Source organism: Protopterus annectens, chromosome 7.part0 (assembly GCF_019279795.1).
Source record: "Protopterus annectens isolate FY-2018-M chromosome 7.part0, PAN1.0, whole genome shotgun sequence".
In the NCBI taxonomy this organism is placed as follows: Eukaryota; Metazoa; Chordata; order Ceratodontiformes; family Protopteridae; genus Protopterus; species Protopterus annectens.
Window position 1 is genome coordinate 708728346 of NC_056739.1, and position 19474 is coordinate 708747819.

The 19474-nt window shown below is 45.2% G+C and overlaps 1 protein-coding gene across 1 annotated transcript in view; it reads left to right on the forward strand.

The window, feature by feature from the left end:
- Positions 1 to 19474, forward strand: part of SNUPN (snurportin 1) — a 645353-nt gene that overhangs the window by 565305 nt on the left and 60574 nt on the right. Inside the window, exon 7 of the mRNA XM_044077234.1 lies at positions 6206 to 6286. Coding sequence (XP_043933169.1) covers positions 6206 to 6286 — 81 coding nt within the window. The remainder of the gene's footprint in view (positions 1 to 6205; positions 6287 to 19474) is intronic.

The window sequence follows — 19474 nt, forward strand, 5'->3', positions numbered from 1 at the left end:
GGCAGTTCCTCAGAGGGGCAAAAAACATTAGACCACCTAGAAAGAGCCCCTACACCAACATGGGACCTCAACTTTGTTCTGGAAAAACTAACGTTACCTCCCTTTGAACCAGCTTTTTCTGCAAACCTTAATTTCCTATCCTGGAAGACTGCCCTGCTCCTGGCAATAACTTCTGCTAGGAGAGTCTCAGAATTACAAGCACTTATGGCAGTGGAACCTTTTCTCATTTTCCATCAAGACAGAGTTTCTCTATGAACTAATCCATCCTTCATGCCTAAGGTGGTTTCCAGTGTAGCTTTAAATCAAACCATCCACCTGCCCACTTTCTTCCCCAATCCACAGAACAAAGGTGAGAGACTCCTGCATTCCTTGGACATTCACAGGCAACTTCGTTACTACTTGGATAAAACTAAGACTTTCAAAAAAACTGACCAGCTCTTTGTTTCCTATGCTACAGCTTCTCAAGGGAGGGCCATATCCAAACAAACCATTTCTAAATGGATAGGCCATTGCATACGATTCTGCTAATACCCATCATGGGAAACCAGTCCCTCCTACCATTAGATCCCACTCTACTAGGGCAACAGCTACCTCTACTGCCTTTCTCAGGGGGGTTCCTACCAAGGAAATTTTAGAAGCTGCAACTTGGAGTTCTGTACACACCTTCACCAAGCACCATCACTTAACTCTTTACTCTAAGTCCAGGGCAGGCTTCGTCACTGCAGTTCTGCAGGGCCTCATTGCCTCCACTAACCCTCTATGATGCCTCCACCCTACCTTAACTTTGGGACTCAACCCAAGTGTGATGACTGCAGCAGGGTAACACGATGAACATAGTACAGTTTTGTACCTACCATAAATGTAGATGTTCGAGTGTTCACCCTGCTGCAGTCCAGGTTACCCTCCCTCCAACCCCTCTGATTTACTGGCTAAACCTTTGCTATGCCTTTCTGATGTATTTGCTTATAGCTGAGGAGATTTTGTCTTTGTACAGTGTTCACACCTTTTGGTACTAATTTGGATCACCTTTTTGGGGGCACCTGACATCTGGGGCAAGAAAAACTGAAGAAAATGGCGTCTGTTGCAATATATATACCCCTGGCGCACTGACGTCAGGGATGAAGCGACAGCAACCGACGTCGGACCAAGACTTTGGAAATCCGGCCGACTGCGGGACCGCCTGACGACAGGATAACCCAAGTGTGATGACTGCAGCAGGGTGAACACTCGAACATCTGCATTTATGGTAGGTACAAAACTGTACTTTGAGGAGGATTCTTCTTCTCAGTCTCAGACACAATCTCCTTTGAATATTCTTCCCAGATCTGTCCAGGTGTCTTTGCCTTCTCACCACCCTCTTCACAGGTTCACAAAGACCCTAAGCCTCAGGATGAGACCCTAGGCCTCAGGATGTCCAGCAGGGGGTCACCCTTCTCTTCTGAAACCTCTCCAGAATATCCAACTGAGGAGGTCCCCTGGAAGAGGACGTGCAAGAGGAAGCATCTTGACTCCCCAGAGGAGTCCATCACATCTGATATCGACCTCGAGGAAGCAGAAGGGTCCCCACAGTCACCTGCTGAGGATATCTCTTTTGGAGACATCCTGGAAATTTTAAAGTAGAGAGGTGACTGGCAGCCTACCTCCCCTTCAGCCGAGGAGTCTGTTTACCTGAAGGCCTTTGGATCTTGTCCCTCAACCTCTTGGGTGACCCCTCCTTTCGATGAGCTTATTGAGTTAATCTCTTGGAAGGCTTGGAAGACCCCAGACACCATGGAGCCTACTCCTAGAATGCCAAATAAATATATTACAGCCCCTTACGACAATTTTTTGATGAAAGCTGCAGCAGTTGATGCCATGGCCATGTCGGCGGCCACTAAAAAGGAGCTTTCCTAGACCAGCTCCTCTATACATCCTTCTGAATAAGGACTCCAGGACTATGGATAGGTATGGGAAGCATGTGTTTTCATCCGTGACCTTTGCCTTACAGTCACTGAATTATCTTACCCATAACCCGCGGTGGTGGTGCTGTGGTAGCGTTGTTGCCTCACAGTAAGACGCTGTCCGGTTCGATTCTCAGCTAGAGCGTCTTTTGCGTGGAGACATGCGTGAATGGGTGTACCTTCGTTGAAGGTTGTGTGTCAGGGCTGGTAACTCGGCACGTAAAAATCATCTACCAATCATTAGTGGACCGGAGTTCTGCTGTGGTGACCCCTAACCAGGAAAAGCCGAAAGACACAAACAAACTTACTAGATTGCAGAAGGACCTACTAAAGGAATTATCAGACTCCCTCCAAGGAGCTGTAGCTGATGCAGTGGCAGATAAAGTCAGTGCTCAGATTGCCACCCTAAATTCAGTTGTTAACTTATCCATGAGGTTCAAATCGTATGCAACAGATGGAACGAGTAGGTAGCAGGTGTTTCTCTCAGGAGTCAGGCCTGGATGTGCCTTTGCGATTTCGTGGAGCCTTTCAAGTCTTCCTTCATTAACTCACCTTTTGACAGCTCTTCTCTTTTTCGGCCAAAAGTAAAAGAACCTCTCACCAGGTGTGAACAAGAAGGCAAGACCTTATCTGCCATTGGAGTACATTTTTCCACACCTACTAGACCCTTTCCCAAAGGTCAGAGAGGTAGTGGAAAGATGTGGTTCAGAAAATCACAGAGGTCTTTCCAAGACACACAGGATGAAAGTTCCCCTAGAGGCAGAGGGGGAACAATAATGGAAGATGCTCCCCTTGTGGTAGTGGAGGCCCGCAAAATTAGGGCTGCAGAGAATCTTTCTTTGGTAGACTCTTCCAGCACTCCTGAGGGAGTGCCCAATTGCTCGCCTCTGGAGGCAGTTTGGGGATAGATTGTCTCTGCACCGCGAAACCTGGCAAAAAATAACAAATGACAAATGGGTGCAGGACATAATATCCAGGGGTTATATCATTCCCTTCTCCTTCCCCAATCCTGTAAACAACTCTGTTCCAGATGTTCCACTCAGTCAAAAGGAACAAACAACATTAGAAATCCAAAAGTTGCTAACAAAAATAGTCATCCAAGAAGTCCCCACAGACCAGAAAGGATCCAGAACTTACTCAAGGTTGTTTGGTTGCAAAGAAAACAGGAAACTGGAGACCCATTTTGGATAGCAATCTAAACAAGTCTGTAAAAAAAAAAAGACCAAGTTCTAGATGGTGACACTGCAGTTGATACTTCCATTCCTGGAAAAAGACAATTGGATGTGCTCTATAGACCTTCAAGATGCGTACTACCACATTCAAATGGAAAGGTGATCCAGAAGGTTTTTGCACTTCCAGCTAAGAGCCAGTCACTTCCAGTTTCGAGCCCTGCCATTTGGTCTCCCTACAGCCCCCAAGAGTGTTCACCGAGTGCATGGCAGTAGTGGCGGCTCACTTGAGACGCAGAGGTTTCCATATCTGGACAACTGGCTCATAACTGCCCCGAACAGGCATCTTCTACTACAATCCAGGGACTGTAACCTTCATCTTTGTTCCTCCCAAGTTATTACTGTAAACTATGTAAAGTCTGCTGTAGAGCCATGTCAGAGCTTAGTCTTCATAGGAGGAGAGATAAACACAACTATACTAGTAGCAAGACTCCCACAAGACAAAGTAGATGATCTCTGCCATTAATGAACAATTGTTAATCAGGAAGACGCGAGTCTCTGCAATCTTGGTTCTTTAGGTTCTGGGGAAGACTGCTGCATCAGTCGTACTCATTCCCCTATCTCGTCTGCATATGAGAATACTTCAGTGGTTACTTTCTGCACTGTGGTCAATCTTGGAACTTCCAGTATCACATATAGGTCATGATAACCAACTCCTGCAAAAGGGATCTTCACTGGTGGTTTCACTCTGCATTAGTATTTCAAGGTCATCACTTCATCCCACCTCAACCCCAGGCAGAGGTGACTATGGATACTTCCCAGAAGGGGGGGGGGCATTATCTAGGGAAGACTGTCCAAGGCATTTTGCAGGAACATGAGGCTCACTTGCACATAAACATCCTGGAGATGCGGGTGGTGCTTTTAGCGTTGCAAGCATTTCAAGACACACTCCCTCTAGGAACTATAGCAATCCAGTCAGACTATGTCTGTAGTCTGGTACATAAACAGGAGGGAACCAGATCTTACCCCCTTTATCAAGAAGCTATGAGAGTCTGGTAATGGGCTACTGCCTCCAACCAATTTCTGATAGCAACACACATCTTCGGGAAATCCAACGTGATTTCGGACAAACTGAGCAGAGCCATTTTATGGCTGCACGACTGGTCCCTCAGCCAGAAAGTTACAGAAGAGATATTCCAGAAATGGGGTCAACCCTGCAGTGATCTCTTTGCATCACAGACCATTGCCAAACGCAGCAACTACTTTGCCCTGATCCCCCACGGGGATGCACTTGTACACAATTGACCTCTGGGACTTCTTTATGCCTTTCCTCCAATCCCTTTAATTCCCAAGTTTCTGCAGAAAGCAAATTTGCTGGAGCCAGCAGTAATCCTGATTGTCCCCTATTGACTTTGTCAAATCTGGTTCCCCTTTCTTCAGCCTCACATTTGGGATGAACCATGGATTCTGGACCCTGCTCCACAACTTCTGACTTCCCCGTCAGGTATGGCTTATCCCAGCCTGGACAATCTCAGACTTAACAGCTTGGCTGCTGCAGTTCCCTTAATTGCCAGGTTTCCATCCCTTTCCTCTCCAGTCGAACATATTTTATCTTCCCATAAAACATCTACACATGATTGTACAGAAGTAAATGGAAGAGATTTGTTATATGGGCCAGCAATAATCAGATAGACTCAATATCTGAGCCCATACATTCTATTTGAGTTTTTGACAAAACTTTTCAATGAAGGAGCTGCTGCAGCAGCTGAGCTCAGTTGGTAGCAATTTCCAATTTCCATGTAGGAGAAAATGGTTCTGGAATCATGTCACACAGGCTTTGTAAAGCATTTTTGAAAGGAACTACTATGTAAAGAGCCCAATATAAAAATCCAACACCCCCTTGGGATCTCAATTTCATCTTGTCTAACTATCTCTCCTCCCTTTGAATCATTGGCTACATGTGAGTTGCAATACCTCTCCTGGAAAGCACTCTTTTTAGTGGCTGTTACTTCAGCTGGAAGAGTTTCTGAATTGCAAGCTTTGTCTGCCAAACTCCCACACCTAGTTTTTCAAAAGGACAGAGTTTCTTTATGCACTAACCCCTCTTTTCTGCCAAAGGTTATGTCGGAAAGTAACCTCAACCAATCTATAGAGCTGCCAGTTTTCTTCCCTAACTTCCAAAATAAAGGAGAATATTCACTGCATCTCCTACATGTTCATAGACAGTTATGTTTCTACATGCGTAGAACTTCTGAAATTAGAAAATCAGATCAGCCCTTCATCTCTTATTCTGATGTTAAAAAAGGTCAGCCGGTGTCAAAAGTAACCCTATCTAAATGGCTTACACCACGTATATCCTACATTTATGATTCAAAGAATAGACCCCTTCCAAATACTGTTAAAGCTCATTCCACAAGGTCTGTAGCCACATCTGCAGCCCTTCAAGCTAGGTTACCCTTGGACAGTATCTGTGCTGCAGCTACTTGAGCAAAACCTCATACCTTTATTACTCATTACTCATTACAAAGTGGTTTGGGCCTCTAGGAGTAGAGTCTCTTTTGGTTCTATGGTTCTGAGGAATATTCTCCCATGAACCACCCAAGAGTCAGGTTGCTGGGGACGCGGTCCCATCAGTGAGAATAAAGGTGAGATTGACAACATCGCATAAAGAAGTTATGTACTTACCATAATGTTCCATGTGTGTTGTCCATCTCGACCTTTATTCTCACAACCCTTTCTCCATACCCCCTGCCTATACTCTTGGGAGACAAGTAGCACAAATTGGATACTACAGTACTATATATCCTTAGAATTGATACTCTTGTGTATATTTTGAGTTATATATACACAAAAAATGAGATCTGAGGAAGCTGGGGGGTTGCATTATGGGTAAAGAATGATGCCCATGAGCTTTGCTGATAAAGGTCAAGATGAGGACAACACATGGGACGTTACAGTAAGTACATAACTTCTTTGTATTGGATTTTAACATAGTTTTTATGGCAAGGAAATTGTTTTATTTTATCTGACATGAAGAAGAGACTAGACAGTTCTAATTCATCAAAATATTGACTGATTTTCTTCTTTACCTTACAGTTCAAATTTGTAGGCCTTCAGCATTTTGCTTGCACTCCTGATGCTGTTTGCCAGGCACTTTCTATGGACTTCCCTTATCAAGTAAGTCAGTGTTTTTTCATATTCTTTCTCCAAAACTGTGAAGGACAGATTTGCATGGTTTTTTTTCGTAAATAAAATCCCCTTTATTCAGTGACAGTCCATGGACAGAAAAAAATTGTGCTAAATTCATGATGTTATGTAGTCCTATCTCGTCGTAATTCTTGCTGGATGAGTCCAGAGCTGATATTCGGCTCTGACTTGGCCGATATTAAAGCTCAAGAGCTTTTACTGGCTCAAGGCTAACCCCTATCCCATGGTGCCTAACGGCAATTCCCCAGATCTTGTTTGCCACAAAAGCTTTGCGGTTGTGTCTTACTGGCTCGTTGGCTAAGTAACAGTTTATTTACTAAATTTAGTCCTTTTTCTTGACCTTTACTATCCCTTTTACAATCTTTAATACTTTATCTCGTGTGACTGTTATTGAGAGTTTCTGACCTCTATTCTTCCCCTTAGGATTGTACGGCCCGTTTAAGTTAGAGGGCCGTAGTGCCCATTTAAGTTAGAGGGCCTTTCTTCCCTGAATGTGTGTCTTATAAAAAAAAAAAAAAAAAAAAAGTTATATAACTCCTCTCTTCTTACTATCCTTCGTCAGTAGTTAGTACTTAGTTATTGTTGTTATTGTTGCTTGTCTAGCTAGTCTATAGTTTTAGTCAGTATGTCTAAAGATAAGGATAGAGAGCATAAGGATCATTGCCCTTCGGGGTTTAAAAAGTGCGATAGATGCTCACAAAAAATGTCTCTGACAGTCACACCAGTTGCTTGTACTGTTTAGTTGAAGCTCATTTGCAAGAGCCCTGTACCTTTTGTCATGAGTTTAGCACCAGGGTCTTGAATGAGAAGAAATGAAAACTTATTGATAGGGGTTTCATGACCAGTTCCTTCCAGGAACAGCTGGAACTCTGTCAAACCGCTCCTAAGTCTACAAAGCAAACATCTTCGGCCCCAGCTTCGGAGCTGTCGAAAAAGAACAAAGCATCGGAGCTAAGGAGTTCTGGCTCTGATTCAGCTTCTTCCACATCGCTACCGTTGGTCTCCTCAATGCCGAGGCAACCTTTGGTACAGAAAATTTTACCTGCTATTAATGTTGTGGGGTCTATATTAGAACACCAAACATTCAAAATGTCGAGTGCTGTAATATCAAGCCCTAGCAATCGAAAAAAAAAAACATTGAACATTCGGAACAGGGAAAAAAATTGCTGTTCCAAACACATACACACAACAGAAGCACACCAAACAGCAATCCACACACATACACCTAAACTTGTACACCTAACCCTATGCTAAACTATACATACACCAGTAACTATCCACTTACCTTAACCCAAACCCTAACCCTAAGGTCCGCCACTATCGCACAGTCACCTCACCCAGGCCCTACCCTAACTCACCTAACCCGCCCTAACCCACACGTCCACACAATCGCACACTTACCTGACCCGTGCCCTAACCCTAACTCACCTAACCAGCCCAAACCCACACGTCCACAGAATCGCACACTTACCTGAACCAGACCCGTAACTTTCCACCAGAGCGCTGAAAATACTAAAGCAACAGAAATGGACAACCGAATTCTTTCCCTAAGAAAGAATTCTGTTTCCTGTTACTTCGATATTTTCAGCATTCACTGAAAACGGGTCGATATCACAACACCCGACATTTCAAATGCTCGGTGTACTAATATAGACCCGATATTGTGTCACCCACCTTGAGATCTCCTATTTTGGAGAGGAGGAGATCTTCTTCTGTCTCCACCAGATCCTCCAGGACACTGTCAGATGAGACCATCGAGCAGGTGGTGAAGAGGTTGCTTTCAGATCCAGCTCTGGCAAGGAAATTGGCCCCTCCAGACCTAAAGGCTTCGGAGCCGACCCCCTTACCTGCCACTGTTTCTTCTACAACTGCTTTGCTCTCTGAGCCTATTACTTCAGGTTCTTCAGTCTTCAACCAGTCTGTTCTAGGGATCCAACCCGCTTCCTTGGAACCAATTACTCTATCCTCGGTGGCGCAGTCGAGGGATGTGGGAGCTGACGCTCTCAAGTAGACTCTGAGGGGGACAGTCACCCTGGCTTTTCTTCGGGACCAACCCTCCCTCTTGGTACCTCGGCTGAACTCAGCTCGGCTCCCACTTCTGCTTCGGAGCCGTTTCCCCTTGTTAGGAGCTGACCATCCGTCTCTTCAGAGCAGAGGTCTTCGGTGCAGGGAGGAAAGGCTTTCGAAGCTATAGAGAAAGCTTTATCTTCTGCTAAAGCCATACTTTTGGAACCTGTGTTCCACCAGCAGCAGGCAGCAGCCTCTTCCTCCCCCCCTGCCACCCCCACAGCGTAGGAAAACAGAGGCCCAAGCAACCCCCATTGGAGGTGCCCCCTCTTCTGAGACCTCCCCAGATTATCCCACTGGAGAGCTCCCTCGGAAAAAACTGTGCAAGAGGAAGCATATTGACTCACCTGAGTTTGTCACTTCTGACACTGATTTAGAGGAATTGGAAGAGTCCCCTAGATCCCCCTCTGAGGATGTCTCCTTTTCTGGCATCCTAGAAATCCTGAGACAGAGGGGTGATTGGAAGACCTCTAACCCTACTGAGGATCAATCAGTGTATCTTGAGGCCTTTGATTCCAGACCTTCCACCTCCTAGGTGACACCACCTTATGACCAACTCTTGGGGGCATATCGCAGAAAGCCTGGACCTCCCCAGACTCAGTGGAGCCCGTCACAAGGAGGCCAAATAAATTTATGACGGCACCTGAGGGTAAGACTTTCCTTAGCAAAGGAGTTCCCGTTGATGCTGTGGTGGTAGCAGTGGCCACCAAGGAGGAGTTACCCAAAACATCATCTAATATCCATCCTCCTAACAAGGATTCCAGGATGATGGCTAGGTATGGGAAGTGTACCTTCTCTTCAGCGGCATTTACGTTAAGATTGCTGAATTACCTTACCCATTTTACTCGTCTTCAGAGGGATCTCCTGAAGGAGTTAGGAGATACCCTCCAGGGTTCAGTAGCTGCAGGTTCCATGGATAAGGTTTCTACGCAGCTCTCCACCCTTGCATTGATAGCTAACTCCTCCATGAGGCTGGTATTGTACGTGGCAGATGGAGTGAGTAGGGCAGCAAGAATATCCCTCAGGAGACATTCTTGGATGCGTCTTTCTAATTTCACGGAATCCTTCAAGTCTTCCTTCACTAACGCCCCCTTTGATGTTTCATCTCTTTTTGGACCCCAGATGAAAGAGACTTTGACCAGGTGCGAGCAGGAAGGGAAAACCTTATCTGCCGTCGGAGACCATTTCTCCCTACTGTCTAGACCCTATCCCAAGGGTAATACGGGAGGGAAAATGTGGTTCCGTAAATCCCAAAAAGGTTTCCCTCAGGCACAAGGTCACCCCTCCCCTAGTGGCAGAGGGGGAGGATATAATGGAAGACGCCACCCTTGTGGCAGAGGAGGTCCGCAACATCAGGGAGACGGAGAAACTTTCTCTGATCGTCCTGTCCATCACCCCTGAGGGGTTGCCTGACTGTCTGTTTCTGGAGGCAGTCGGGAGTCGTCTATCGCTGTACCCAAGTGCCTGGCTAACCATTTCACAAGATTGTTGGGTACACACCATAATATCCAGAGGTTATCTGATCCTCTTTGTTTCCGATCCCCCAACAAACCGGTCTCTACCAGACTTACCACCCATTCAACTAGACTGTACAGCATCAGAGGTCATCTTGTTGCCGCAAAAAAGAGTAATCCAAGAAGTCCCCGCAGAGCAAATAGGATCTGGAACTTACTCTCGATTCTTTTTAGTTCCGAAAAAGACGAGGGACTGGAGATCAATTCTAGATCTCAGCAGGCTCAACAAGTCCGTAAAGTAATCGAAGTTCCGAATGATCACTCTGCAGTCGATAGTTCCCTTTATCAGGAAAGACAATTGGATGTGCTCAATAGATCTCCAGGACGTGTACTACCACATCAAAATGGACAGGCATTCCAGGAGACACTTACTCTTCCAGCTGGGAGCCAATAATTTTTAGTTCAGAACACTGCCCTTTGGTCTCACTACAGCCCCCAGAGTATTCACCAAATGCATGGTAGTGATTACGGCTCATCTGAGATGTCAAGGATTCCAGGTGTTTCCGGACCTAGATGACTGGCTCCTCACTGCTACCACCAAGCATCAACTCATCAGAACCAGGGACGAGACTCTATCCTTGTGCACCAGTCTAGGCATCACAGTCAACCTAAAAAAGTCATCCTTATCTCCTTCACAGCACATTGTATTCTTAGGCTTAGAAATAGACACAACCACCATGTCAGCAAGACTAACACCAGAAAGAGTAGAGTCTCTACGCAGTCAAGTCAGATCCTTGCTAAACAAGCAAAAAGTTCAGGCCAGTGTAGTCCTTCAAGTCTTAGGGGCTATGGCTTCCTCCATCCTACTAGTTCCTCTAGCCTGTCTACACATATGAGGATACTTCAGTGGCTGTTATTTGCCCAATGGTCGATGCAAGACCTTCCATTGTCTCATCAGATTTTTATAACAAACACCTGCAAGAAGGATCTGACATGGTGGTTACACACAGAACAACTTCTAGGTCATCCACTTGTTCCTCCCCAAGAGAAAGCCATGGACCATGGACGCTTCCCAGATAGAGTGGGGAGGGGCATTATCTGGGAATGACAGTCCAAGGTACTTTGCAGAACCACGAGAACCACTTGCACATCAATGTTCTGGAGATGAGAGCGGTGCTGTATGCGTTTCAAGCACTTCACAGCTCCCTTTCCACCGGGACAATTGCGATCCAGTCAGACAACATGTCTGTCGTGTGGTATATAAGCAAGGGGGAACCAAATCTTACCCGCTTTGCCGAGAGGCCTTAAGAGTTTGGAAATGGGCGATGGACATGCGACGCTTTCTGGTAGCAGCGCACATCCCTGGGAAGTCCAACGTAATAGCAGACAAACTCAGCCGAGCAATTCTGATGCCTCAAAAGAGTTCCCTGAATCCAGAAGTTGCGAAAGAGATCTTTCACAGATGGGACCAGCTTTGCTGCGACCTATTTGCCACTCACCTGAACACCAAATGCAGCTACTTTGCCCTCATTCCCCATCTGGGCATGTCACTCAGGGATGCTCTAATCTACGATTGGCCCCTGGGACTTCTTTATGCCTTTCCTCCTTTTCCTCTCATCCCAAAGGTAATACAGAAAGCAAAACAGTTGAGGAGTTCCCTGATCCTCATTGCTCCATACTGGCCTCAACAAGTATTGTTTCACTTCCTGTGGCCCTACCTTTTGGAAGAACCATGGATTCTGGACCCATCTCCAGACCTCCTGATTCATCATTCGGGGCAGTTCCATCCCACCATCCACACCCTCAAATTGACAGCATGGCTGCTCCAGTTCCACGAATAGCCAGGTGTATTCCCCCATCTCCTTCTGTCAAACACATTCTGATCTCATCCCATAAACCTTCCACTCAGAAACTATACTCCAGCAAATGGAAAAGGTTTTCTATTTGGGCTACAAACCAAGGCTTAGATCCATATATGATTCCTATAGAATCTATTCTATCCTTTCTAGCATCAATTTTTCATAAAGGAGCTGCAGCTGCTACAGTCAGAGTTCAGTTAGCTGCCATTTCCAGTTTCCATTTTGGCTTCATGGGAAATCCAATCATGTCACACTCCTTGTGCAAAACCTTCTTAAAAGGAGTTCTTCTCAGACCTCCAATCAAACAGCCATTAGAACCCTGGGACTTAAATTTAGTCCTCTCATCTTTAATGTCTGCACCCTTTGAGCCATCCTCTTCTTCAGACCTGAAATTGTTGTCGTGGAAAACACTATTCTTAGTAGCCATAACATCTGCTAGGAGAGTCTCAGAACTGCAAGCTCTTACTGTTCAATCTCCTTACATTATTTTTCACAAGGATAGAGTCTCACTCAGGACAAACCCTTCCTTTCTTCCCAAGGTATGCTCTGAGCACAATCTGAACACCACTATTGAGCTATCAGTGTTTTTTCCAAACCACTCTAATAAATCTGAGTGTAAACTACACCAGTTAGACGTTCACAGAATTCTCAGATTTTATTTGCACAGGACTAAAGAATTCAGAAAAATCAGATCAATTATTTGTTTCCTTTTCAGGAATAATGGCTTGCCTGTTTCCAATGTTACTGTTTCAAAATGCCTTTTGGATTGCATTTCCTTTGCTTATCATTACAAATTGGATTTGGCCTCCCGGGACAAGTCATCCTTTGGGTCCACTGTGCTGAAGATTCTCTTCATTTGAGCCACCTGGGATAAAGGTGCTAGGGACGCTGTCCCATCCAGCAAGAATTACGGCAAATAGGACTACATAACATAAAGAAGTTATGTACTTACCATAATGTTCCATGTTTGTAGTCCATCTCGACTGCATTCTTGCGTCCCTCCCTCCAATCCCCTTCCTGTTTCTGGAGGATCTGGTGGACTGTACTGGTGCTGTCTGACCTGGTTTTTAGCTGTTGTAGACCTGGCATGGATTATATTACAAAATGTTTTCTCTGTATGTATACAGCTTTGATATTTCATACCTGTTGGGTACTTATTGCTTTCTTGCAAACAAGATCTGGGGAATTGCCATGAGGCACCATATGATAGGGGTTAGCCTCGAGCCAGTAAAAGCTCTCGAGTTTTAGTATCAGCGGAGTCAGAGCCAAATATCGGCTCCGAACCCATCCAGCAAGAATGTAGGCGAGATGGACTACAAACCTGGAACGTTATGGTAAGTACATAACTTTTTTACGGAGTTCATATTTGAGAGCATGACGACTTTTAGATTCTTTAACCTCAACTTTATTTGCTTTGTAGGAGCTATTTATTACCAAAGTTGAGAAGGTATTTGCAGGTTGGACTAAACACACAGTGTGTTTTTATCACTCTGTGTACTGAAGCCCAGGTTAGAAAATATTTTTCAGGTTGGATTTGGTAGCACATACCTGACTGAACATTACTCACAAGTTTCCACACATGCTGCAACATTTTTGTCTGCTAAATGGCAGGGGCAAATTGATGTAAATGCATAATTCTGCTACATTTCTAATTATATTTGGATTAGAATTTCACATTCATTTTTGTGGAACTACTTTGGTACTGTATATGACTGAGATTTAAAATGGTAATCTGACTTTTCTCACTACTTTTATGGGATAGTTGAGATGGAGTTTGTTTTACCAAGCAAGTCATTGCAAGCAGGACTGGAGAGGTACATGCTGCTCTAACTAAGAGTAATACAGCATTTAAATTGAGTTATCCCTCAAAATGCAAGTGAAACTGCTGCTTAGGTTTCAAGGCTGAATGATGATCACATCTTAATGAGCATTTGTTTCATGGATAAATAGTTTTTGTTATGATCATTTTACAAGTCTTGTCAGTGGTCACAAATACTGTGTCATCTGAACAGATGTACTTATACCTGTTATTTCACCCCCATGGAGCCTAGTTAGGCAGTGCCAAATTACCAAACCTACCGATGTAGCAAAATCAACTCAACTGAATCTCAAGGTCTTACTGCTCAATTCCAGGAAGCTAAACAAAAAAACTATGTTTTTTTCCAAATCCTCTCTGACCTCCTCACTCTTCAGAATATAGACATATGCACAGTTACCAAGACATGGTTTAAAACCATGGAGAATACCTTAAGAGTGCAAAGTTTCAGTGCCTTCCACACTTTTAGACCAGTAGCTTGACGGACAGGTGCTAAATGTTGAGGTGTTACAGTATACATCAATAGCAAACATACCTCTAGGTTAGTAAAACAGGATGACGTGCTGGAGTTTCTTCATGTGCAAGTCACCATAGATAAAATCCAGTACCGTATCCTAGCTAGCGATAAGTCACACTCCATGTCCAAGAAACATGCAGCATATACCTAGACTCTTCCTATCCAACCAAATACCGAATTCATGGGGGACTTTAATTACATCTTTGGAGACTGGGGGTCGCATATGGTCGTATACAAGTCTGTAGGCACAGACATTCCTGGAATTTGTAAATACAAATGCCCTTGACCAGTTAGTGCATACACCCACTTGAAGCTCCAACATACTGGACCTCATACTCACAAATTTTGGAGAACATTGCACCCCCAGTGTCACATTCTCCCTGGTAAGGTCTGACCATTAAAATGTCTCCCTTGAAATCAAAATCAAATAATTTTAGGGCACAGGGAGAGATGCACTTGTTCATAATTTTGCTAATCTTTGCAAGCAATGTTATTGTATTAGAAAGATGTTTAGAATTACAAATAAACAATCCAGTGTCAATATAACACAGTATATTTCAGTAGTAAAATGGTAATGTTTGTACAAAAGTAACATCCCATTTCTTGGGATTATCATATTTCTCTGGAAGTTGCCTGGGTAAGACTGATGGTTCTTTTTTCCTGCATAAAGCAATTGGTAGCCTTAACACTGTTGTAGGACTGCTATCTTTTTTTGTCCTCTGTGTGGGGAGGAAAGCATCCTCATTCTGGAAGTAGCTTAAACTCTGGAAGTCAGGCCTAAATGAATAGATATTCGTCTATGGTTAAATCTCCAGCACCACAAATTACATTACAGCAGTGATCTTTTATGAAGAAGTTCTTTGTTTTCATGAAAGAGCAGTATCTTGGCCTTAATTTGGGGAGGGGGGGGCTATGCAGTGCCTGTTGCGCTGTTATTTTTCTGAGTGCCATCAATTGCTTTTTCTTCTAGTATTTGAAGCTCCACTGTAATACATGCTGTTATCATTCCAAATTGTAAGGATGTCTCCACATTGTGAATCGTAGCTCTTTTGCAGTCACTTGTTCTGTTTAGAGATCCAAACATCATTAAAACATTCGATTGTCACTGCCTTCCAGCTGAATTACCTTTGCTGTACTCCTGCTGTTGTTGTTTCACACTACATTCACTTCAAAAAGTGTCCCTTGTTGCTCACCTAAATAGAGGATTTCCAAAAAATTGAGTATGACAGGTGATCCTTTGACACTAGACAAGAACTAGGCAGGAGTAATATAGATACATGTAACATTGGGCTCCAGTCTATATGCGCTCCAAAGTATCAGGGTAACTTCTAAACCGTTGATGATTATCTCCTTTTCAGTCAGGAGTTTGCCATACTTCCTGCACCTGTTGTTTACTATGTATGTGGTCAAGGAGATGCCTCCAGAATCCGTTTTTGTGTACAAAGCCAGATAAAGCATGTCCTGCTTTCATATGTGTGTGCATGGCTCTCCGTCATTGAGTTTCAGTTAAGGGATGTTAATCCCCACAGTTCATTCTGTGCTGATGATAGCTTGCTGGTGAGGGACAAGTCATCAGTTGCTGATTCTCATACTCCTTTCAGTCTTGATACCTGGTGAGATGTGGCTGAACAGGTATGGGGAAGTTTCTTTTGTAGGCAAAGATCCCTATGTTGGGCTTAGCCCAGGACTGTTGTACACTAGGACTGCCTTTGAAGGGTGTCCCACCCATCCAGCCTGGTTTGTCCACCCTTAATCCATTGCGTGTGTTTGGCTTTCCATTCATGTACCTTACATGGGGTGGGATGAGTTGTCCCTTTTAGTTATTGATCTCGAGGGAGGCATCTTTCTTAAACTCTTCAGCATCTCCACAGGCTGTAGAATCTGACGACTTAGGGTGGTGCTATTCAATAACTTTTCCTCAAAATTTCCTCTCTTTTGGAGAGACCTTGCATTTGATGAGGTCTTCCATGGTCTGGCCTTTTCCTCCCTTACTCTGTCAGGAAATTATTCATCTCCCTGTGTGCATGGGGATAGGAATTCTAGGTTTTTTTCTTTCTTAGAGCTTAACTGTTCAAGAAAGTTTTTTTTTTTTTTTTTATTTTGAAGTGCCCAAAATTTAGGCGTACAAATGGAAGACTGTTGCTTGTTATTATGCTCCAGCCTGGCGTTGCACTCTTTGATTTATTCTGGTGGCTGAATCCTCATTGATTTCATTGACAAAGTGTAAGGCTTATAATACCAACTGGCTTTCACTTTTCACCTTGATTAAGGAATCCAAATCCTTGAGCAGACTTGGCAGAGTGATCTTCTACTGTACCTGTTATGGGCTTTGTGATTTTAATTGTCCTTTTCCAGTCCACTTTGGTGAGGCAGGTCTTAATTAGAATTCCAAGGCTGCTAAGCCAACCAGCCAGAGACTTTTTAAGGATTTGTTTATTCCTTTGCTTTTGCCAGGAGGGATTATGTGGTTTGCTGTACCATGAACACTACTGATGCTGTTAGGCTGTTTGTGACAAATGTCTGCCTGCACGTTCGCTTGGTATATCCTCAGTCCAAGTTCAAAGACAGCAACAGTAGTGTTAAGCAGCTAAAAACAGAAAGTGCATAGTTTAAATTAGCAAAGGCATGCATATTACTGTAATTTAACAAACTGGTAGCTGAAATGTCTGACAAATAAGAGGGAAAAGAAAAAGTAGAGTGAAAAAGGAAAGCAACTGAGAAAACTCAGGAGAAGACCAAAAGGATTGTAATGAAGCAGAGGTGGGAAAATCAGATGGTAATGGCAGCTGAAGGAGAAAACTTGTCAGTCACCCTAGAGAGAGACTGACCAAATGCACAGTAAAAACAGAATTAATGAGAAATGATGTTGACTGGGCAGATAATATGAATAAAAACAGTGCACTGGAAACAGACTGAGGGAAGTTTCTTAAATGCAGGAGGTTGTTATAAATAAAATGTAAAAAAAGCACACTCGGCTACTATCAGTTTGAAAATAGCTATTTTCATGTCATTGTGCTCTTACATTTGTTATCAGATTTCAGTACAAAGGGGTTTCAGACTGTAGTCTGTATGTCTCTGGTGTTGTAACGCAGTTTGCATCCCCAATAAGCTGTACTTGGTTGTAAGAGGGTGGAGTTACTGTCTGGATAGTAAAGCATCACCTTTTAAAAATAGCTACACTATTTGATTGGTTTGTTACAGACAAAGGATATAAATGGATCAGTGGTTAATAACAGCTGATCTGAAGTAGGAATGTTCATTTGTCTGCAACCTGTGGGTTACGGATCCGATATCGGATCCGAGCCGGCAACTTGTTTCAAGCTAATGGATCCGAGCTCCTAGCCCCTCCCTTCACCCATAATCCCCTGCTAACCCTCCATGACCTCAGATCTAGTTTGCCGCGCTTGTGATGGCAGGATCCTTTTTCTTGAGCTCCAGATAAGTGACTAAAACTTAAACTTTTTTCTTCAGAAAATTCCTTTTTTGTTTAAATTAACTTTTATTAAGTGTGTCTGAGTTAGGTTCCCTATTTTTTGTTTATTTAATACCCTCCCTTCGCTGGTCGCTAGTGTGTGAGTGTTTGTGGTGTGCTTTTGGGGCCTGTGTGTGTGTGTGTGTGTGTGTGTGTGTGTGTGTGTGTGTGTAGTTGTTTTTCTTTGCTTTAAAAAAAAAAAAAAAAAAAAAAAAGGGAATGGCTGAGGCCCCAAAAGCCATATTTTCGAAATGTACCGAGTGTGGCCATAAGCTTTCCCCGGCTGATGGCCACACTCGGTGCGTTCGGTGCCTTGGGGTTGAACACCTCACCTCGGGCTGTACTATCTGTGCAGCGTTCAACCCCAGGGCACTGAAAGAGCGGAGGTCGAAGCTGGTCCTGGCGGGACTTCTACCCCCGGATTCGGCTTCGGCCTCCGCTTCCTCTACCACTCCTGTGGCTCCATCACAGCCTGTGATGGTTGCCACTCCTGCCCCCCTGCCTCCGACTGGGACTCAAACTCCTTCTAAAGTGTCGGAGGACAGGGAGGCCAGGAGGGAGAAACGGAGGGAGAAGCACCAAAAGCGGCGGGCCGAGACCTCCGTTTCGGCCCCGCCAGCTAAGCGGGCTTCTCCCTCCATTGATTCTAGGTCTCCTCCTCCTCGGCTCCGATCCCCTTCTTTCTCCCCGGGGCCCGAGGAGGAGGAGACCCGATCTCCGTCGAGGTCATCGAGGCGGCACTCCAGGCCTGCCTCGGTGGCCTCTTCGAGATCCACATTTAGTTTATCTGATGCAGACTTGGACCGGATGATGCAAAGGTTCATCCAGGCCCAGCTGCAGTGCATATGGGAGTGCTCTTGCCTCCCCCCCCTCAGGGGGGGAGCTCGACACCTTTTTTCCACCCAATTGCTCCTTCTCCGACCCGCTACCCGGGTTCGGAGCGCTCGGAGCCGAGCAGCCTTGGAGCCGGGGGTGGGTCGGCACCGACAGTACTGTGTACTTCGGATCCGACCCTACCCTCGAGTCTGTCGGATCCGACCTCTCGGAGCCGTGGTCCGAGCTTCGGATCCGGGGGATTCAGTGTGCCTTCGGCTCCGTCCAGGTCGGAGCACACTGGTCCCTCTGATCCGACGGTCTCGGCGCCGGCTCCGATCCCTTCATCGGATCCGAGTGGGAGCCGAATTTCAGATCCATTGGAGAGTGGCTCTCCCTCTGCATTCGATGTTGTGGAGAGGGCTCTGTTGAGAGCATCCGGACCCCCGGCCCTTGCATCGACTCCTCCCTGCACTCCCTCTCTGCTGGGCCAGGCTTCCATCACCCGGCCAAAGGGACAGCCTGCTTCGATGTCACAGATAGTTCCATTGGAACAAGATGTCGCTGGCGAGGGCTCCTTGGACAGTCCCCCCGAGGAAGCTCCCCACAAGCATAAGTGCAAAAGGAGGCACGTGGACTCCCCTGAGTCCTTAACCGAATACACGGACTTGGAGGAAGGGGAAGGCTCCCCAAGATCACCCCCTGAGGATGTCTCCTTTGGAGACATCATGGAGATGCTAAGAATCAGAGGTGGGTGGTCTGCCCCCAAGTCTTCATCTGACGAGTCCGTGTTTCTGGAGGCATTCGAGGCAGGCCGTCTACCTCCTGGGTGTCCTCTCCAGCCGATCCCCTGGTGGACCTTATTACCACCAGGGCATGGAAGGATCCGGACACCGTGGAGCCAATACCCAAACGGCCGGATAGGATTCTTAGCCCCCCCTCTGACCGGTCTCATTGGAGTAAGGGCCCCCCTGCAGATGCCATGTTGACGGCAGCCACAAAGAGGGAATTAGCTCAGGAGAGTCCCTCAGTCCATCCACCGAGCAAAGAGTCTCGTTTGATGGATCACTTAGGGAAGCGAGTCTTTAGTTCAGCGACCTTCTCTGTAAGGTCTCTGAACTATATGGCACATGTCATCAGGATGCAGCGGGATCTTATCA